We start from the raw sequence: 23,589 nt of genomic DNA on the forward strand, positions 1-23,589 counted from the left end.
TTCTAGCCATGAAAAATAATCCTAGGACAATATACAATGCCATGGGTTTAAAGATAGAGAAATATAAGTAAAAACCACATAGGACATCCAGAAAGTGACTAAATCTGATGTGATGCTGGCAGCTGCTGTGTACAGTCCCTTTTCTTATAATATCTGTACCAATCCAGCCTTGAGTTGATTATTGTTTTACTGCAAAAGCAATATTTGGGTTAAAATCAATATTTTTTTCTTGATAGAAGATATCTGCAATAAAAACAAATTACCACATCGGAAAAATGAAAACCATGAGCATGTTTTCAGCATCAAGGGACACCAAGGTTTTAAAAGTTACGGTTTCAAAATAAACAATTTCTGTCACATTGTTTCTATGGTTTCAAGACCTTCAATAAGATGAAAAGCCACCTCTCAAGTTTTTAATAAAGTAAATAAAAGAGACTCAGTACAGCTAAAAATGAAAAGCCAGCATCTGTAATGAACTGGGTTGACATTGGTGCTCGTGACATGAATAGCTGGTGTATTGAGACAATTAAAGCAAAGGGACATGCTATGATTTTAGATGACAGATTCAGAGTGGTTAAAAAGCAAGATGAAAACAGAAGGAGGATGAAATACATTGGTAAACCCGCCTCTCTCCAATTTGTGTTTTGCTGGTTTCAGCACTTGTCTTCTAGAATGGAGATTGCCTGATTAAAAATCCTCTCCTATGTCCTTTTAGCGTATAAAGGCTACAGTGAGCTGACAAAGTACCCATTTAGGATTTTGAAGTTTCATATTGACGAGCCTTTCATTAATGCACGTTGTCATGTTCTGATCCAGCTTACTGTAGGAACTCTGTGGATGGCCAGTGGTACAGCTACGATGACAGCAGCGTGGACCTGGTGCCAGAGGACCAAGTGTGTACCAAGGGAGCTTACATCCTTTTCTACCAGAGGCGCAACATTATTCCTCCGTGGTCGGCCAGTAGCTCTGTCCCAGGTATGTTTTCCAATCACCAGAAAACTACGCGTACGAATTCAAGTGAAAAAGCTTGTGTTGGAGCACGAGAATGATAAGAGCTGGAAGGTAAAACAAAATCTGGGAAACCTGTGAAGTCAAGCAGGGGTTAGTTTGTGGCTCTTTTTGTTTTGTTTTGGCCTCTAGAGCTTTTTTAACCTGGCCAGCCAGATTGATAATGTGTAGCATTCTCCATTCTGCACATTATCAATCTGGGTCTGCTCCTATTGTATCGATTTGTGGAAAGGAGCTGACCTCTCCAAGCTGATTGGGTGAAGCAACACCTAGTGCTCGCCTGCCAAAGGTTGGTTTTAGCTAATCACAGTAGGAAATTAAAATTTAAGCAGCAGACATCATGGGAAACCCCAGGAAGGTAATCTAGTCACGGCGCTTCTTACTGTTCTTCTTTCAAAGATGAAATAGTGGATTCTGACCAAACAGTTGTGATGGCAGCAGCTACCCGTGTGTCCTCATGCGCTGCCATGTTTGGGTTGGTTCAGCTCTGGGCTCGGCAGGTCCTGCTTTCTTCGCACCTGTATGTCCCGCCTTAAGCCACAATACTGCAATGCGATTGGCCCGAACCGTTTTTGGTTCAGACACAAACGGTTGAAACCGTAGCGGTACAAGATGTGTTGGCGAACGCACAAATGTCTGAGAATCCATCTTGCAGGCAAGGTTAGAGCTTGTTGGATCTGTGTTTCTTCATCTGGGTCCGGTTTAGATGCCAAAAAAAACATTGAAACTATTATTTTTAAACATGCACTAACAAAATAAATAGATTTAATATTACAGAATGTGCTTTGTAGAATGTACATTTAGCCTATGATGATCCAGTCCCGAATTTCCCCATTGCCGGACAATAAAGGAATTCTTATTCTTAAATCAGCGTCTCAGTGCCATCAACTTGGCCCCTGACTTTCCATTTCCTGATTCTCAGTCAGTTCTTGGCAGATTAACGCCAATGTTTCGGGTCATTTCCATGCTCCAGTGTCCAGTTCCATCTTAGGTTTATTGTACACATGGTCCCATGTTTTTTTTTAAGTGCCCTCTTACCTGTGAAGTTTTTTGGTGGATTCTATGACGGTTAAGGTGGTGTGATCATACCAAGCATGTCCTCCATTTTGTGGTCCAAATAATAAAATTTTAGAGTCATCAGTCCAAACAACATTATTGCTGAAGCCCTGCTCTTTATCTAAGTTCTGTCTGGCAACTTTTTGTCTGGCTTCCATGTTTTTCTTAGAGAGTAGAAGTTTTCCTCTTAGCACCCCTCCCATAAAAGTTCAACTTTTGCAGCCTTGCATTCTGCTTGGGCACGTTTACCTGGACATATTTCCTGTTATTTTAAATGTCTTCACTTTTGGGCTGTTTTCCATACATTCAAATTATTGATTTTAAATCCCCTAGTGGACTCATGAGCTCGTGCAATCTTCTTTCTGAAGGCCTAAGGCATCTCTTTGGCTCTCACCTTGGGATTCACTCTCACTTGAACAATCAGGAGCACATCACGTTAATGTCTGAGGTTTAAATGGAGAAAACTGCCTAAGGAACAATGTGCTCATCATGCATGTGCACTCTGTGCACTGGGTCTGGGTAATTTCTGCCACTTTAAGTGGAAATAAATGTGAGGGTGTCATAATATATTCCTCACCAGAAATGGCATTTTACTTGACATTTCACAAACTTTTAAAATCTCTTTATTTGTTATATATATATATATATATATATATATATATATATATATATATATATATATATATATATATATATATAGTTCATATTATTGATATTAAATTTCAATATGGTCTTTCATTAAATCATGGTAATACTGAACATCCACATATATCCTTTCGTATTCTATATTAGTTTATATCTAATTTTACACATTTTTTAAATTACTGAGCAGAGCAGAAAAACGTGCTGTCTGTGAACTCTTTAAAGCCAGAGAAGGTGGGGGTAAATCTGATCGATCAACTTCCATTGTACCATTGTATGGAATGTTTAATCACTTAAACGCAGCCAGAAGCTCACAACCACATGAGGTGGGGTTATAGGTAAACAGGTAATTGCAGTGGTGCAGATACCATACGGTGCGGCCATGCATGTGTGTTCCTGTTCCAGAGATAGTCCTGTGTAAGGAGGAAGTGCTGATTTTGATTTAGTCTTTCGGACGAAGAGAAATGTTGGAACAAAACGTCTTCCAAGTATCTTGATTCTTTTTAAAATGAAATTATTCAATTCAATTCAATTCAATTTTATTTATATAGCGCCAAATCATGAAACATGTCATCTCAAGGCACTTTACAAAGTCAAGTTCAATCATATTATACAGATTGGGTCAGATTATACAGATTGGTCAAAAATTTCCTATATAAGGAAACCAGTTGATTGCATCGAAGTCCCGACAAGCAGCATTCACTCCTGGGGAACCGTAGAGCCACAGGGAGAGTCATCTGCATTGTACATGGCTTTGCTGCAATCCCTCATACTGAGCAAGCATGAAGCGACAGTGGGAAGAAAAACCACCCATTAACGGGAAAAAAAACCTCCGGCAGAACCGGGCTCAGTATGAACGGTCATCTGCCTCCACCGACTGGGGTTACAGAAGACAGAACAGAGACACAACAAGAGAAACAAAAAAGCACAGAAGCACACATTGATCTAGTAATCTGTTCTACATTAGATGGTAGTAGCAGGTGAGTCGTCTTCTCTGGATGATGTCAAAGTTAACAGAACGCCAGACCAGGTGTACCTACTATGAAGAGAAAAGAGAGAGAACAGAAAGTTAAAGCAGAAATGACAACACATAATGCATAATTGAAGAACAGTAGAACTCAATATAGTGAGAAAATTAGATCCTGATATACTCCAGTAACTAGTGATGTTACGTTATGTGCCGAGGCTTCGAGGCGTGTGTCGAGTAATGGAGGGGGCGTTTCCGTGAAGCGCGTATCGAGGCTTGCTTCATTTAGGGGAGGAGCCGAAAACGATGACATCCGATGCCTCGCTGGCCGGCTGTACCACGTGACTGCTTCGGGAAGTGGTTCAGATGTTGGCGCGGCTTCGACAGCTTTTAGAAAGCCCACAGGCTCCATTCAAAATGTGGGTTGTTGTAGGCGAGTTGCGGTCAGTTGAGAGAGTGGATAGAGTTTTGATAGTTTGGATAGCAGAGTTTGGATAGTCGTTATTTAGTTTGAGACAGTTAGTTTGGTGTTTGGAGAGTTTAGGAGAGAGAGAGATAGATAGATAGGAGATCAGTGCTCTCAACTATCACGCATTGACCGTCACTGACTTCACACGGTCACACGCAAACATGGCATTTTTCACGCATAAAAATCCCAACGCCCATCTGGGCAGCGGACGATAAAAACTCCGCCTTCTGCTGAGATGTTTCAGCTTCTTTCACAGCTTGTGGCCATCATTCCTGCTGCAGTTCATGTTAACAGAGCAGCAGGAGGAGCGATCAGAGTTATGAATAATTTTAGTCTTAACCAGCGGTTGAAAGTGAGCCGGTAAGGTCCTGTACTACGTACGCAGGAGGGGAGGGGGCGAGGGGAGAGCTGCTGCCAGATATTGCCTTCATTCAGAACCAGTGATGGCTGCACTCTGGATCATAAAACAGTTCTGCTCACCAGATGCAGTTTAAAACGCTACGTCTGGTTATAAGTTGTTTTTATTAACTCTGCATTTTTTTAACTACATGCACCGTATTTCTGTGCCTCAGCGCTTCGATGCGCTTCTGCCGTGCGCTTTTTTCAGGTGCGCAAAATTACTTTACTTGTAATTTGGGTGCGCGCTTTCATTTTAAAGAACTTGTAACATCAGGAGGCTGATCTCAGACCGGTCAGCTCCTATGATCACTGTATAGGAGCCCTTTACAGTTTTTATTTATGCATTTCCACCCTGTTTATCCCTCGCACGCAGCGCACTGGGCTAATCATTGGTCACAGTACCCCAATCTGTACATACTTGCACTTATTTATTTATGCACCCCGGCATCATCTGTGCCATGTGAGCGTGTCTTTTCAAAGGTTGGAGAAGTAGTATCAAAAAAGAGAAATCATTTGAAACCAAAAACTGTGGAGAAATTGTTGTTTCTTAATAAAAATGCATGAAATCATCCAAGTTACACAAGCATTAGCCTATTCACTACCCCCTGCCTAGTTCCACAAGCACTTTCATTGTCCTCTGCCTGATTAAGCCCATGCCATTTTTCTAGAGTCACAGAAAAACATTATTACACAACATGCCATATCATGTCACTACTATTTTGGGAATAATTACACACAGACAATACATTCAAACAATATTTTATTGTACACATGTGTTTACAAAATTTATTTAGACAAATGATTTTGTCCTACACCTTCTGTGAAGTCATTCCCAAGAGCCATAATAGACAAAAATTATATGCATCACACGTGTTAAGATACAGCTGGCTGTGATTATACAACTTGCCAGTAGGTGGTGCTGTGTGCACATGAACCGTCAAGAAATGAACCTTTTCTCGAACCAGTTGGCTGAGTGGTTCAATGCCTCATGAGGCTTCATCTCGCCATCACTACCAGTAACCTAAGCCTATAGCAGTAAAACTATAAAGGTAGCTGAGAGTAACATGAGTCACTAGTTATAATTTTTGTCAAAAAGAAAAGTTTTAAGCCTAGTCTTAAAAGTAGACAGGGTGTCTGCCTCACGGACCAAAACTGGGAGTTGGTTCCACAGGAGAGGAGCCTGATAGCTAAAGCCGGGCGTACACTGTACGAGTTTTTCCCCTTTTCGGGCCGATTCTTCAGTCGTGCGAGCATTTTTTGAATCGGCCGAATTTCAGCTTGATCGTAGAGGGGGGGAGGAGGGGGGACTGGCTTCTCACGACTACCTCCAGATCAGGAATCGGACGATCGGTGAAAATCAAACATGTTTGAAATTCAGTCGGCTGTCGTGAGGTTTTCGTGAGCGCATCCTGCTGTTCAAGCAGAGCTACGAGGGGGCGCCCTCCCCTCCTCTCCGTCCCCGCCAGCGGAGGGAGGGAAGCGGGCGTCCCTGAAGCAACCTCCGGCCGGTGTTGGGGAGGGCGAGCCGTCCGGTCCGCGCAACGCGCTGGCCGCCTGTTTCGGCACTCCTCCGCGGTCCGCAACGCGCTGGCCGCCTGTTTCGGCACTCCTCCGCGGTCCGCAACGCGCTGGCCGCCTGTTTCGGCACTCCTCCGCTTGTTGGGGGGGCGGGCCGGGCGACCTGCCGTGCCGCGCGGCCGCCGGTGCGTCTCTCCCCTCCTCTCTCCCCTCCGTTCCCCTGACGCCCGGTGCCTCCTGCGTGCCTCGCCAGAGCTGGGCTCGAACCCCTGCTCTGGGTCCCTGTCACCTACCGTCGCTCCCCTGCCTCTGCCACCACAGCGAGCGGTCCCAGAGGGGACACGACGTACAGTGTGAGCAGTCCGGTCTCGTCCGAGCGTCGCGCCACACAGATCGTGAGCGGTGATCTTTTAAACCCCGCGGTTCCCTCGCACAGTTTGAGATGTATATAAGTACCACGACTGAAAAACTCGTACAGTGTACGCCCGGCTTAAAGGATCTGCCTCCCATTCTACTTTTAGAGACTCTAGGAACCACCAGCAGACCTGCAGTCTGAGAGCGAAGTGCTCTGTTAGGAACATACGGGGTAATCAGAGCTCTGATATATGATGGAGCTTGATTATTAAGGGCTTTATACGTTAGAAGAAGAATTTTAAATTCTATTCTTGATTTAACAGGAAGCCAATGAAGGGAAGCTAAAATTGGAGAAATATGATCCCTCTTGTTGATTTTCATCAGAACTCTTGCTGCAGCATTTTGGATCAGCTGAAGGCTTTGAACTGCATTTTGTGGACTTCCTGATAGTAAAGAATTACAATAGTCCAGCCTTGAAGTAACAAATGCATGGACCAGTTTTTCAGCATCACTCCTGGACAGAATGTTTCTAATTTTGGCGATATTCCGGAGGTGAAAAAAGGAAACTCTGGAAACCTGTTTAATATGGGATTTAAATGACATGTCTTGGTCAAAAATAACACCAAGATTTTTTACTTTATTACCAGAGGCCAGGTTAATGCCACCCAGATTAAGTGATTGGTTAAGAAGTTTATTTTTTGAGGACTCTGGCCCAAAGATTAAAACTTCGGTCTTGTCAGAATTTAGATGCAGGAAATTTAAAGTCATCCAGCTTTTGATGTCATCAAGACATGACTGCAGTCGAAGTAATTGATTGGATTCATCAGGATTTATGGATAAATATAGCTGAGTATCATCAGCATAACAGTGGAAATTAATCCCATGCTGTCTGATAATTTTGCCAATCGGAAGCATATATATAGTAAAGAGAATTGGTCCAAGGACTGAACCCTGTGGTACTCCACAGGTGACCCTAGAGTTTGAGGAAGATTTATTATTAACATGAACAAATTGGAATCTGTCTGACAGATAAGATTTAAACCAGCCTAATGCTTTCCCCTTAATCCCTACAGTATGTTCAAGTCTTTGTAGGAGAATATTGTGATCAACTGTATCAAACGCAGCACTGAGATCTAACAGGACAAGTATAGACACAAGTCCATTATCTGAGGCCATGAGAATATCATTAGTGACCTTCACCAGAGCTGTTTCAGTGCTATGATGAGCTCTGAAGCCTGACTGAAACTCCTCAAGTAGGTCATTACTTTGTAAATGTTCACAAAGTTGATTAGCAACTACTTTCTCAAGAATTTTAGATAAGAAAAGAAGATTAGATATAGGTCTGTAATTTACTAACTCATCTTGATCAAGAGAAGGTTTCTTAAGTAAAGGTTTAATAACAGCTACTTTCAAAACCTGTGGTACATATCCATTTACTAAGGATAGATTAATCATGTCTAAAATAGTGCCACTGATCAAAGGGAATATCTCCTTAAACAACTTGGTTGGGATTGGGTCTAACATACAGGTAGAAGGTTTAGATGAAGCTAAAATTTTAGATAGCTCAGAAAGCTCTACTGCTTCTAAACAGTTCAAACACTGCGCAGATTCTAAAGATTCCTCCAATGCTGCCTCACTTACTGAGGACGAGGTAATCATGTTTGGGAGGATGCCAATTATTTTATTTTTAATGGTATCAATTTTATTTATGAAGAATCCCATAAAATCATTACTACTAAGAGCTAAGGGAATGGATGGATCAACAGAGCTGTGGCTCTGGGTAAGTTTGGCAACTGTACTAAAGAGAAATCTAGGATTATTTTTATTCTCTTCAATTAATGATGAAAAATATGCTACTCTAACTCTGCGGAGGGTCTTGTTATACAACAATAGTCTGTCCCTCCAGATTAAGTAGGATTCCTCTTGGTGTGTAGAGCGCCATTTTCTCTCCAATTTCCTAACATTGTGCTTCAAGGAACGCAGCTCTGAATTAAACCAAGGAGCCAGCTTCCTGTGAATAATCACCTTCTTTTTCAAGGGAGCTACATTGTCTAATGCAGAACGCAATGAGGAAGTCACATTGTTAGCAAAGGTATCGATTTGTGAATGGGAAGAAACAGCAATGCTGCCATCTACAGGGCATTTCTGCAATACTGAGGATATTAAGAAGGGGACAGACTCTTTAAGTTTTGATACAGCATTATCCGATAAAAATCTACTATAATGGAACCCTCTTTTGGGGGTGGAGAATTCAGTTAGATTAAACTCAAATGTTATTAAAAAATGATCAGACAGGACAGGGTTGTGAGAGAATACTGTTAATTCTCAGGAGTGAATGCTGCTTGTCGTGACTTTGATGCAATCAACTGGTTTCCTTATATAGGACATTTTTGACCAATCTGGATAATCTGACCAAATCTGTATAATATGATTGAACTTGACTTTGTAAAGTGCCTTGAGATGACATGTTTCATGATTTGGCGCTATATAAATAAAATTGAATTGAATTGAATTGAATTCTTCACAATCAATGCCATATGTCAGAACAAGGTCTAAAGTATGGAGCCGAGAGTGCGTCGGTTTATGCACATTTTGAACAAAACCAATTGAATCTAGGATAGTTTTAAAGGCTACACTAAGGTTATCACATTCAGTGTCAACATGGATGTTAAAATCACCCACTATAATAACCTTATCAGTATTTAACACCAAATCAGATAAGAAATCTGACAACTCATCCAAAAACTGAGTGTAAGGGCCTGGTGGACGATACAAAACAACAAACAGAAGAGGTTTTATTGCTTTGCAGTTTGGATGAGGGAAACTGAGGGTTAAATGTTCAAAAGAACTGTAATTATTAGTTGGCCTGGGACTAATTAATAAATCAGACTGAAAGATAGTTGCCACTCCTCCTCCTCCTCTTCCCACAGATCTGGGAATGTGGAAATTTGAATAACTGGAGGGGGTTGACTCATTTATACTAACGTAGTCCTCTTGTAGCCAGGTTTCTGTGAGACAAAACAAATCAATCTGATTATCAGAAATCAATTCATTAACTAACAAAGTCTTTGGAGGGAGAGACCTTATATTTAATAGACCACATTTTATTATTTTATTTTTAGGTTCAAGGTGAACCATATTGATTTTTATTAGGTTTTTATGATTTGTTCCTTTTAGATCAGTTTTTGATCTGTTAAGTTTTGGCCGTGGGAAAGACACCGTCTCAATAAGATAATGGGTGGGTAACAGTACAGAAGCTGCAGAGAGGTGTGTTAAACTACGGCTCTGCTTCCTGGTCTGGACCCTGGGTTGTCAGCATTTAGGAGAACTAATAAATCCGGCCAGATTCCTAGAAAGAAGAGCTGCACCATCCAAAGTAGGATGGATGCCGTCTCTCCGGATCAGACCAGGTTTTCCCCAGAAAGTTCTCCAGTTATCAATGTAGCCCACGTCGTTTTCTGGACACCACCTAGACAACCAGCGGTTGAATGATGACATGCGGCTAAACATGTCATCACTGGTCAGATCAGGCAGGGGACCAGAGAAAATTACAGAGTCCGACATAGTTTTAGCAAACTCACAAACCGAAGCAACACCAACTTTGGTGACCTCTGATCGGCGTGACCGGGTGTCATTACCGCCAGCGTGAATAACAATTTTGCGGTATTTACGCTTATCCTTAGCCAGTAGTTTTAGGTAGGATTCTATGTCGCCTGTTCTGGCCCCTGGTAGGCATTTAACTATGGTCCCTGGTTTCTTTAGTGCCACATTTCTCATTATGGAGCTGCCAATAATTAAGGTCGGCTCCTCGGCGAGATTGTCGCTCAGAGGGGAAAATTTATTAGAAACGCAGATGGGTTGGTGGTGATCTGGGGTCTGTAATCTAGAGCTATGCTTCCTACGAACTGTCACCCAGCCAGCCTGGTTACCAGGCTGGCTGGGTGCTACTGCTTTAGGTTCGCTACGTGAAGTTACTCTATGCGGCTCCGCGCTAGCAAAAGAGCGGCTATCAGCTGGTTTTTCAACAGCACGGAGCCGGGTCTCCAATTCTGACACCCTCGCCTCCAAAGCTACAAAAACACATTTATCACATGTACCATCATCACTAAAGGAGGCAGAGGAATAACTGAACATCTGACACAGAGAGCAGCAGATAGGAGACTTAGTCAGAGCCGGAGAAGCCATTATGAGGCTAAGGCTTGGCTAGCGCTAGGCTAACGCTAGGCTAAAGCTAGGCTAACGCCCTATTATCACGCCAAAGAACAAACCGTGTGAAACACGAGGAGTTCCCAAACGTGATGAGCAGCCACAGACAATGTTTTAAAAGTGCTTATGTTTGGAAACAGATGTTACAGCAAAGAGGTTTAAAGATAAAAAGCGAGAGAGCCTGGAGCAAAGCTCCGTCGTTCACACAGCAACAACAGGAAGTGACGCAATACGCCTTACCGCAAACAGGAAGTCCGCCAACAAGAAACCCATTTACTGAAATTATCCTTTCAGTAAATTTAAATATAGTGTCAATCAGGCAAGGCCAACGATTTTAAACTTGAAAAGCACTGAATTATGTTATTTCTGATTGTTCCTTTGAATCCCCATGAGGTAAAATTATTTAGTCTTATTTCAAGTTTCTTTTAGGTGATTAGGATTCTAAAGCCCCAAAAATACATCTGCTCTTTAACACTTTGTGGTATCCAGAACAATTAACAAACCTGAGTTCTGTTAAAGCTCTATCAGCGTACTAATGGATAGAGATATATATACACTAATAGAGAACTGTTCCAAAGATGTTCCTTGTAGGCACATCAGCTATCAGGGTTGTTTAAAATCTCTTTTTAGTGAAAAAAGTTTTTGTCATTTCCTGGTTCCTGTGGTATGAATCAAATCTCCTCATCTGTAATGATGTCCATATTTAATTCCCCATGCTCACTCCTCTACCAACCTCATACATTATTTATTCTCACCAGTGTCTCATTATCCAATCAGCCTACTTCTACTGTATTATTTCCTCCTTTATTATCTATGTGTCCATTTTGGAGAAAAAAAACCCTCCATTTTCCATCTTTGCTGAAACTATAAAATCACAAAGCGTTTGAAAATGGAAAATACAGCCGGACAGATGCAGGCCCGCAGTGCAGTTAATGTCAAAGATGTAAAAAGTGTGGCAGATTATTTTCAAACCATTTGTTAAAAGTGTCCTCTGTTACGCTTTGTTTCCCCCCCCATTTCTGCTTACATTTCAATGGGTCCTGTAAGTAGTGGTCTTGTAGTATATTCGTTCCAATTCAGTTTGCATTTATAGCATCAGATTAAAACAAACATCTTGCCAAGGTGCTTTTCAGAACAAGCAGTTCATATAGCAAATGGACTGAAGTTATCTAGCTGTTTTTTAGTCATACTGACCACTCAAAGTGCTTTACACTAGAGCAGTGGTTCTCAAATATTTTTTGCTGTGCCCCCAGGCGCAACAGAATGGGTCAGAAACATAACTTTTTATTGTTTTTTCTTCCAATGCATTAAAACCATCGCTCAGAAGAGCACCCGGCATCACCTTTACATTTTATAACAGTTAAATACATTCTATAATGATTTCTAACAACTAGAAATTTTCAACATTGCCACATTTTATATGCTATATGATATTAACAACAGTCTAAAAATAATATGAAGCCATTAAGATTAAAGACAAATTACTGTTACATTAAGTTTTATACTCTTTTAGGAGTTTATGAATATTGTTCATCAACAAATTGTCATAGTTCAATTATCATAAATGTCTGGTTCAGATTCTCCACAACTCATCTCTTTCAATAAACTCTTAAAACTAAGCTCAGTGTGTTGTGTGTGTTCGGGTCATCTCATCAAATCATGACAGATTTCTGGTGACTTTCATTGGAGGAAAGGTCACTTCAGGTGTCGGCCGAACCACTTCTGGTTTACGCCAATCTGTCCGAATAAATGTAATTTAACAAATTGTAAAGCTCTGCAGTGGAGTGAAAGGAGGGAATCCTACACGTTGCTCTGAAGATTACTGAGAATCCGTCGCTACTCTCACTAGTGGGGCGACAGTGGCGCAGGAGTTAGGCAGTTCGTCCTGTAATTGGTGGGTTGCTGGTTCGATCCGTAGAATTTTTGCTCCGACCATCTCAGTTGTTGTGTCCTTCATAAATAAAATATCACACAATAAAATACCCCACAATCTGTTTTGTTAAAATAAAATCCTTTACATATTTTCAAAGCAGCTACCAGGTCAGCAGGGCAGGCAGAAGAACCACGCATTCGCCACTCCTGCTCTAAAATTATTCCTAGATGTACCTTTTCTTGAAGAAGTTACTCAAGTAGATGCAACTCTTATCTACTCTCCTCTGATTTTAAGACAGTTTACTCAAAGTATATGATCATACAATGGCAATTGGAAAAAAGAAAGGCCATCTCATGGCTTTAAATGTTTGACTTCGCAGCGGTCCTTTTATTAAACAAACATGTGGCTACCGTTGAGCTCTGACTGCATGAGCTGTTGATAATCATATGAATGCTGGTTACGACACACAGCTTCATTTGCAAAGCTGTCCCACCAAGAGGTCAGATTGAGTCCTACAACTGATGTATTTCTGTGTAATTGGCGTGAAATCTATACTCCTGATGAAAACATGTCTTAAAAATAAATTAAATACACAGAACAGTCTTGATTGTGTCCCATATATTTTATCATCATAAGAAGGCACAAGCCTAAGGTTAGTGTGGTGCATGGATGTGTACTGCTTTTCAGTAAAACTGTCTGACAGCTGCTGCAAGTTCTTAAAAAATTATTAAATTAGCAAAGAGAAAATTGAACACGTTTACAAGTTAGCCTAAACCAGCCTGTTAATGCAAAGATAATGGGCTACATATTCGTAACTTTAAATCATGAGCAACAATGGGAGCTAGTTCATGCTGGGATGGTGACTTTAGTTCAGTATGTTTAACTGGTGAACAAAGACCGTGAATTAATTCAGTTAAACTATTTTGAACTACATTTTTTAAGTAATTTCCAGTTTAGTCAACATAGCAACCACTGTCTGTGGCACTCTGCCCCCACTGCAACATTTAATCAAATGTCGTGATTAAAAGAGACTTCCTTTGTCACCTCATCTGTTCATGTTTGCTGTCAGTTTCCCTTATTTTTCCCTCAGGGGCTCTCCGTACACTTCAGTTTAAATTAATTTTCCTTTTTAACCTTAGAGGCATTTGTCATTTTACGTAACTCATTAAAATAAAAAAAAATTCCATACTGATTTCCTGACCTTCCTATGGTCTGTTTTTTCCCCTAACACTGTTTTTTTTAGCGATAAGAAAATTAATAAAATTAACATAAATTAAAAATCCATTTCAATCACCATATATATATATATATATATATATATATATATATATATATATATATATATATATATATATATATATATATATAGTGATGTGTCAAACATCGGCTGGCTCATATAATATGAGCCAGCCGATGTTTGCTCGGCCTCTAACAGCAACTAAAAGGATCAGGAGTCAAGTTTAGTCCAGGACACCAACACTGATAATCTAAATTGCCTTGATCGGGACAATGAGCTCATACTTGGGTTCTGATTGGCAAAATCCCTACTAAATTTTATTGTTTTAAAAGGAATATAATGTTTGCATTCATTAATGTTTAACTTTATCTTGAGAGAGTATAATGTAGGCACCTGAAAATGGCGTGTGATAGTGTCATGAAAGAATCTCTCTCAGCTCATCAAACAAATCAGACAAAAATAACCAAGATATAAAACACTGTTTTTAAATGAGTTCATGTATTGCGTTGAGAAAGCTATTTGGATCAACTTCGACCTGATGTTTTGGAAATAAAATTACCATCCTTGCAGCAACAATCATCCACCTATCTGAAGGAAAACAAAATAGACGAGAAACAAACGTTACTGAAATCTTTTAGCCTGGAAATAGATTATAAAGGCATTAACAGGGCTCCGGTAGAAACCACGGGCGAGTAGTGAGTATTTCCAGGAGTAGCCGGTTCACCAAAATTACTTCAAATGCTCACTGATGAGTCTCTGTTGGGGTCAGAGTTCATTGTTCCACAAAAAGAAAGAGATTTGACAAAAATGGCATCCGTGGGAGACTTCCAAGGCAAAAACCACTACTGACCAAAATCCTGCCTAACATTAAATGTTGACGGTCCTCAAGAATTTTGGGATGCTATTGTATAATCTGTCAATTCAAAAGGACATCAGACATAAAACTAACCCAGCATTTGAGAAAAAGAATGTACTAAAGACAGTCAAAGATGGTGGTCGGAGTCTGCGCTGCCTCTTAACAATATGGATGACTCACTCTAACCGATGGATGCATGAATTCTGTAAACTACCAGACAAAGAAGGAGAATGCCCTGCCATCAGATTGTGACCTAAAGCTTAAGCTCCATCGGGTCATGCAGCAGGACATCCTTCCACTGTTTAATGCCCGCTTATCCTTGTAGGGTTGTGAGGAAGGTTGGTGCCTATTACTGGCAGTGATTTGGTACCCCTGACAGGTTGCTAGTCCATCATAGTGCAGCAGGGTCATGATCCAACATGTGTAAGTCAACCTCTGAATCTTTCAATTAGAGAAAGCAGCTTTTGGTCTGTCCTAGTCAAAGTCTGAGCATAGATTCTGTTGAAATGCTGTAACATGACCTCGAAAAGCATGTTCACGCTTGACCAGAGTAAAACAATTCTGCAAGTAAGAGTTGGTTAAAATTGCTCAACAGCAATATAAGATATTGGCAGTTATTACAAACAGCCTTCCTGTTAAAGGGGAGTTTTTTTTTTTCCAGTGTCATTTTTTTTACATCATGCATGCTTGATATGTGGGATTGCTGCAAGTCGGTAACTTGATGCAGTCTACTGGGTTTCTTTATCAGGTTATTATTAATTTTTTTACCAATTTAATAATAACCTGAACTTGAATGCATTGTTTCTTTACTCGGACCAATCAATATGTATGTTATTGACTTATAATCTGTCTGTATGATTGAATTGACCTTGTAAAGTGCCTTGCGATGACATGTTGTGGATTGGTGCTCTAAAAATAAACTGAGTTAATGTCAATTGCTGCTGGGAGTGGCACAACAAGTTATTAGGTTTAGGGGGCAATTGCTTTTTCACATAATGCCAGGATAGTTTGGAAAACTTTTTTCCTTTTATTGATGACGTTTGAGTGCATAAAAAGTCTTTTATAATCTGTGCCTTATTTTGTCAATGCTTCGTAAAGATGTTTCATTCAAATAGTTGCCGCAGATTACTGTAATCATTGCTTCCATCCCTAGAAAGTGTTTGTGTGTACGGGATTTCTTTGTGACTAAAGAGATAAATGATTGCATTCCAGTTGACTCGCTTTCAAGTCGATGTGACAGAGGAAATGCAGTGATGTGTCAGAGAGATGTCTTGGGCTCTTTAAAGAGAAACTTAACATTTAGTTGATGTAGCTCTGCAGGCAGGGAGATCAGGTTCACAGAGTCAGTCCCCATGGTAACTGCCACATAGTTAACAATACTACCCTGAGGGAGATGGAACCCCCCCCCCCCCCCCCCCCAACTCCTTTCATGTGTTTAAAAACATCAGCTGTTGTAGAGTAACTCTGGGATCTTCACTGAATCCTCTGTGTTAGTTGTAATTACTGAGTTTAGCCTGTCTGTTGTTCTTTCTGTTGACACGCGCGTTCCTTGCTGAAAAAGTGTGTCTTGAGAACTTTTTGAAAGAAAAACTTTAATGGTGAAATGATCACAGGGATAGGAAAAAGGATCACATAGCATTTACAGACAATGCAACAGTGCAAGTCGTTAGCTGAAGAGATTGTGTTAAGGATGTCAGACATGTTGTTTAGAAGAAATTGTTTTATCACTTTGATTAACAAATAATAATTTATGTAATTTATCTTCAGTTTACAAATGCAACAATCGATCATAGAGCAACAAAGACATTTTTTATTACCTCTGAAAGGTAAATAATTTATTGCCACGGTTTAAACACTTCCCTGCTGCCGTCTCTCTGGAACTGCTGTTTGTTGAAGGTCAGAAGTCATCAGGAAGCATTCCTGACATTATTTCTCTCCGTTTTTAATCATGATGGTTTCAACAGCGCTGCATACCTTTTATAATGGCAAGTTTGACAGGCAGCAGCTTTAGCATGAACAAATCTATTAAAACAGAGGGTTAGTAAAATGAATAATGCGGGAACACAGGGATATCACATTAACAACCTTGGCGTAATAACTCGAGAGTGTGTGTTAGGCAATGAGTATAACTTTCATAATCTAAAATTATGACTTACTCAGGTGCACAAAAGCGTTTGCATTTTGGTGAGGCAGAAAGATAAAATTTATAGAACTTCATGCATAAAATCGTCCCCATTTCTGGACACCCTCGTGATGATCCAAGCAGCATCACGTCAGCTTTCGTATTAAATTACGTGCTCTCTTGTTGATCGTGATCAGTTTTGAAAGTAGGGACGTAAATAATTTTTTTTGTTGTGGTAGGGCTGTAGAGAGGTCTGAGTAGTTGCAGCCAGCAGTCACCATACTCTCAATGTGAAGAGGCAGTGAAGGTTTACAAGAGGGAAAATTTGGTGTCCGTAAGGTTGTCTTGTTAGTCCGGATTATGCCTTGATAAAGAGAGCAGCTTCTTTTTACTGAGACATCAAGTTTTTTTTCACTTTCGTAGTAATATCATTCAACATTTAAAAAGGATTCATATTATTACCTCAAAAGGACAGCATTTCCTTTAATGGAATTAACATGAAGAGTTGGAGGCGTCCTCTAAAGGCACATTCTTGGTTTTGTGTTTTCAACCCTTTACAGGTTCCATAAAAAGGCCATTAGGTAAATTGATAAAGAAAGAAGTTAAAAGGCAGCAAAAAGCTTTATTCTCAGTGAGAGAGCCTGCCTTTTGTAAATGCGCTGTTAAAGCCGTGGATGAATTAAGCTGATGCATTAGTGGGATGAAAAATATCATCAATGTTTCTCTTAATTGTTGCCTATGAAATGATGCTGCAGTGAAATCGCACGTGTGTTAAAGCAGGGATTGATCTAAAAGTTGCAGGATGGTGGTTCTGGAGAACTGGTGTTGGACATCCCTGATATGGGCCATCCAGATTCTGACAGGTTCTTATTGTCACAGTGTGTTCTCAATCTGGGGTGATGAGGCTGAGCCAGACGTTGTGGCAGCTTAATACCTCCTTTACACTACCCCTTTTTAACCGTGACGAGACCGGTCTGAGCTCGGTAACCGATATAACTATCGAGTGTAAATGGAACACAAACTAAACTGAACCAAGCCAGTCACAACCGGACCGCGCTAAATCTAGACCAGTTCAATAGGTGGGTTCGGCTCGGTTTTTCAGTAGCCCAGTTCAAATGACAAAGAGCGCATGAGCAGACCGCGTCATCTCCTTACAGTCAGCTGACATTTCAGACATTTATAAAAATACTAGCTTCCCTACCGTGCCACACGATTTCCAGTGATGATTCTGCTTAGCAGTGTGATGAACCTCAGCGTCTGTCATTGTTTCCTGCTTCTGTAAATCCTTATTAGACGTTCGTTTGTCTTTTCCACTTCCCAAAAGCCGACTCTGTCAAGTAAATTCACCAAAAGTTGCCGTCTTCGCCTGACTTTCCGCAAACAACGAAATATCACAATAATAATCAAGTATAACTTCCTGAATGGTACGGGCGCCGCCATTTTGATTTGCTTGATTTCATCCTTCAATCCCAGAGAGCAGTAGTACCGCAGATTGTCACTAGGAGGCGAGGAACCAAGGAACCGAGATAGCGTGATGTGTAAACGGTCGTCAGAACCAAACTCGGCTTGGTTAACGGATCTAAGCTCAGACCGAGCTCAGCATAGATCGGTTTAACAAGGGTAGTGTAAATGGGGCTGTAGTCTTTTGGTCCCTTCCCACTTTCATCTTCATAGTTGAGGTTGGAAATGTACTTAGACTGATACAAGTTAGCTTTGCCTGTCAGCGTAGCTGGGTCCTCACCACAACAAACAGCACAGAGTATAACTCTCTGTAGACGCTGCCCCAATCCATCTATCAATTTGCTACTGCTTTACACTTGAAACAGTCCCTAAAGTTCTCTACATGAGGCAGTAAGTCACTCGGTCTATGCTGGGGAATGCGACTGCCACTTTTGGAACCCCTGGTATGGAGGATTTCTTATGCCCCATCTGTTTTGGTGGTCCCCTGACGACGTTTGTGCAAGAAAAGTTTCCAGGGTCAGCTTACTTTTCTTGAATATACAGGGACTCACTGCTCCCAACAAACTAAATAAGTCTTGACGTTTATGATATTTGTTGCACAGTTTTTTCTATTCCTTCTAAATGGTCTGTTGTTGTTTTGTTATGCAGAAGTATAAATGCACGTCGCACATTTTTTAATTATCTTACTTAGTTGCACATTTCTTTCAATCTGAATATGCTGTTTTAAATTACTGCGCAGTACTTTTTGCCATGCTGTAAATATGCCCTTCCTGTGCACTTGCTTGTTTTTACTTTTCTGTTTTTATATTTTCATCTTTGTGTCAATATGCATGCATCGACTTCTCACTTTGCTGGTGGTACACCAGTATTTCCACACCAAGGGAAAACAAAGGATATTTGTATTCATTGTATGCATTGAGATTATTGGATTTAATGTGATAAAATGTGAAAAGGTTCAAAGAGTTTGAAGGTTTTGCAATCATATCAAAATAGACTTCAATTTAGAAACTTATAACTAACAAAGAAACCTGTTTTATGATAAACTGCACTAACTATACAAATATATCCGATAATAATAATCCTAGAGGTAGTGATGCTAAAACATAAGAAAAAATTTAGCAAAAAAAAGGGGAAACTGACTGCTCATGAATACTGAATACAGAATGCTTGGAGATTTCGGCCACTGCAGGTCATCATTGGTTCAAAGGAGCTGGAACCCTGGTCCAATCAGAGACAGCAGCCGTTGTCATTCAGCAGAAAAGATGAGCTTTACTGCCACAGCCTACTTTAAATGCAGAAAGACGACCTTAATTCAGCCGAGGGAAGATTGTTTGCCAAAAACTTGGGTCAAATCAAAGGCTGAGATTTACCATTTAGATTTTATATGACTGCTTTTGTCTGCCTTCTGAACGTACTCAGCAAAGTGTGTTTTATCGAGACATTCAAACTTGTCAAACATCAGTCAGTATTGTGTATTTGCTTACCAGCCCTTAGCTGAAACCTTCCCTTTTGAATCTCTTTAAAGGTAGAGAAAGTGAGCTTTTGCAACTTACTTTTGCCTTTTGACTTCTGTTGAATAGAAAACGGGATAAAATGTCATCTTATTTTCTTCTGAACTAATTTGAAGACTGCTTTAGTCTATGCCTATCTTTAAATGCAGAAAACTAGCCTGCTCAGGTTTTCGACTGCATTAGTAAAGGTACCAAGGGCATACAAATTAGCAATAGTGCATCTTATGTGTGTGGTGGTATGACTTATCTCAGCTCTGCATCAGACGCAATTGATCAAAACATTCTGACTAATAGATTAAAAATGGGTGGGTTTTTCTGGCTTGGTTATGCCAGAGCTTTTATTTATTTTTTCCTTTTGATGTCCAGCTTTGTGGCAAGCTGGCGCTCTGGCTGCGGTAGTTACAATATGCTTTACCAAGGGAGGCTTTACACCCGTGAAGCTCTTCATAGGTATAAACGTCTTCTTTTTTTCTGGGCATTTTTGAGCTAGGCCTGGAGGCTATAGAAAAAACAGGACATCAATAAAATAGAAATATTATTGATAATTATCAACAAATTCAAAACATATATTTTAAGTGTAGTTCTGGCCATTTTATGCTGTTGCTTAGCGACCTATTTTTAGATACAAAACACACAAACTCTGAATTCACACACAACCCTTTATTGAACCAACCTTTTACTAAAAGTTTCTATAAAAGAAAACAAAACGCATGCTCTGTGAACTCTTTGAAGAGAGCAGAGCCTAGTGATGGAGTTTTCCTGGGTCTGCGTTTGTGATTGGTTGGGAGGATGTAATGACTGTATTATTAACCTACATGGTTAGAATATAATTTAACTTTTTATTTACACTTTTTTTTTCTATCATCAATATATGTCTATCGATTGATGTATATTGTTATTGAATTATCGTCCAGCCCTATTTTGAGCTTTGTGTTGCACAGTCCCCACCATCTTGTGCATGCAAGATTCCTGATTCTGTGCCACCTCCTGAATGGCACCAGACTGCTGTCTGTGATCGTTTACTTGTGCCTTAATCTCCTCTGACGCTTTAATCACCTCCTGTGCTGTCATCTCTAGAGTTAGGGTTGAAATGAGCTGCAGCTTCTGGGATATTTCTTTACCCAAAAGGCGACAGCGGTCCTGCCTCTGATGTTTGACGGTTCATGGAGAGCGGGCGGATGAACACCTCCACCCGCTCTCCCGTGCGCTTACGCTTTTTAATGTAATCTTCTCCACCAACATAAATTTATTTTTCTGTCAAGCACTTTGAGTTATCTTCTAGATGAAAAGTGCTATACGAATGTACTAACCTTCTCAGCATTTACAGAGTTTGTAACTCCTAAAACTACAGTTCAGTTTTAATACAAACGGTCAAACATACCAAGGTCAGAATAATTACACCATTTTCACTGTAAAACATCAGACTGATTCCCAGATATTCAAAACATTTCTTTTTCAAATTGAATTTGTTATTTAGGATGCTTTTAATTCTTTAGTGACACTGTTATGCACTACCATGACACCATTAGCCTTTGAGCAAAATGAAAAGGAGTCTAATTTATGTGAAGCAGGCAATATGTGATCAAGAATATCATCGAAAGAATGCCTTTGGTTTTATGTTTCTCTGATCCTACTTCTCTGTCACCATAAGGCTCCATAAGTTCATCGGTGTCGGACCACTGGCTCATCAGGCTGACGGGGGACAGCACGAGAGGCAGTCTGGTGTCTCCTTCATCCACCAACGTCTCGTCTTTGGTAGACAACTCTCCAGAGTCTCCGGACATCCGTGACAATGGCTTTGAAGAGGGAAAGGGTGAGTAATAACCTTCCTAGATTTTTTTCAAGATCTTGCTTTTGAACCTGAAAAGTACAGCCCTTTCTTGTCTTAATCATTCTCAGGTGGCTTTGAGAAGCGGCCGTTTGTGCGAGGGCTTCAGGGGCGCAGCGTGAGCATGAGGGTCCCCACCAAGCCGAAGGACGGTCTGAGCAAAAAGCTTCCTATGCGCTGGTCCCTTGGTTCGAAAGAGAGGCGAAAACCTGAGCAAGATCTGGATGCCCCAGCGCAGGACCCTGACCCTGCTGAGCTGGTGCAGTACTTGGAGTCTGGCCGGCGGCCCCGGTGCACCAAGGATTCAATAGTGAACTTGATGAATGAATCGCGTAGCAGCAAAAAAACCTCTGAAGGTCGGGCATCCAGTTTTCGATCTTCCAATGTTGGGAGCATGAGTTGTGTCGGTAAGACGGAGGAAGAGCCACATTATACTCAGGTCCCGGAGGGTCAGAGAAGACCTTCGGAGAAGACATCAGAGAAGACACCAGGGAAGACCGCCAGTCTGAGACGGAAAAAAGAAAGCCTGGCAAAAGAGGAGACCTCGGGGAATATGAGCACCAGCTCTAGTAGCAACACCCTTTCCAGGCGGAAGGACGGCAGGAGGCAGAGCAGCACCAAGCCTTCCCAAGATGCAGAGACAAAAGTGAGTTCCAGCACTGGAGTTCATCCCAGTTACAGTACATCAAGCCTTCAGGATGGAACTCTGAGAAGACAAAAAGGGGACAAGGTTAACAGGAATCACCAAAGCGCTGAGGGAGACAAGTCAAAGACAACGAAAGACGAAGTGCCCAAGAGTCACGACGGTCTCTTCTCTTTTCTAAAGGGTAACTTCCTAAAGAAGGATAAGGACTCTAAGAAGTCTAATGATGGTGAGTCAGGAAAAGGAGGTGGCGAGGAGGAAGGCAGAAGGACCTCATCCAGGATATCACTACCTAACGGAGCAGCCGGAGGAAGAACTGCGGTGGAGGGAAGCAAAGCAAATGGCTCGGGCCGTCGGGTTGACGAACTGGCAAACGGAAGGTTGGGACGCTCCGCAGCGGACATTAGGCGCTCGCACAGCTCCTCTAACATACCCACCAAAGCCGAGCAAAGCATACGCAGGACAGCGTCCCTACACCGTAACGGGATGCCCACCACCCCGGCCCCCCCACGGAGCCTGACTACAGACAAAGCGTCTTCCAGCACCCTGCAGAGGGCTCGGTACAGCACCACCTCACTGGGGCGCAAGAAGACGGTCCCCGAGTCCAGCTTCTGATGCGGAGATGAAGGTGTTCCACCAAACGGACAGGAAACATCTCACCGTCTTTTTAATCAAAGCAATAGAGCTCCACTTACAATGAAGTGATTTAGTGTTCCCAGAAAAGAACCGACCCAAGTGGTTTGCACAAAAAAGCAGGGAGAGACAGTGAATGAAGGGAGGTTCAAGGCTGCAACATGAAAACATGTGGCCTGCCCATAAAGACATATCAGTGGGAACACATTTTTACTATATATATATATATATATATATATATATATTGTTTGCTATGATTTAAACGAAGTGCCTAAGCAACACAAATGCAGTTTGAATGATTTATTTTTGTCTGCCACCACGAGCTAGCAGGTACAGACTTTATTTCCTACTAATGCAGTATGAGTGTTGGAAGACATCACTCCATTTTTAACGCTAATGGTTCTTCCTTAATATAAAGACTTGATGATTGTGTTCATTTATAAGAATGTATTTTCTCCACTTGATTAACAGCAGTGCTTTGAGGCTTTGTTTTCTGATTTTTTGTTAAATATTGTTTGATGAAACCTTATTTAGATTAATTTAAACCCCAGGTGGTGTACAGGAGTTTCTTTGTTTTTTTTTAATCATGCATCGATTCCTCTTCTTATGGGTAACAGTGCAGTGATTATTCAGTGCTTTAAACTTCAGCGATTGCCTACTGTGAAGAAACATATTAATACAAGACGGAACTGAGAGAGACTGTTTAAATGTCAATAACACTATAGAGGTTTTTATATGACTTCTGCTGCTGTTTCTCTGTAGCCACTTTATGTTTATTGGTTCATAACTCGGTTTTTGGCTGGAAT

The 23,589-nt window shown here is 41.0% G+C and overlaps 1 protein-coding gene across 1 annotated transcript in view; it reads left to right on the top strand.

Annotated features, from left to right (window-relative positions):
- usp43a (ubiquitin specific peptidase 43a) overlaps window positions 1-23,008 on the top strand; it is a 196,018-nt gene extending 173,010 nt beyond the window's left edge. The window contains exons 14-16 of the mRNA XM_012873168.3: window positions 817-975; window positions 21,331-21,492; window positions 21,579-23,008. Coding sequence (XP_012728622.2) covers window positions 817-975; window positions 21,331-21,492; window positions 21,579-22,765 — 1,508 coding nt within the window. The 3' untranslated portion in view covers window positions 22,766-23,008. The remainder of the gene's footprint in view (window positions 1-816; window positions 976-21,330; window positions 21,493-21,578) is intronic.
- The last annotated feature ends 581 nt before the right edge of the window (window positions 23,009-23,589 follow it).

The sequence above is a fragment of the Fundulus heteroclitus genome, chromosome 5, assembly GCF_011125445.2.
Source record: "Fundulus heteroclitus isolate FHET01 chromosome 5, MU-UCD_Fhet_4.1, whole genome shotgun sequence".
NCBI classification, from domain to species: Eukaryota; Metazoa; Chordata; class Actinopteri; order Cyprinodontiformes; family Fundulidae; genus Fundulus; species Fundulus heteroclitus.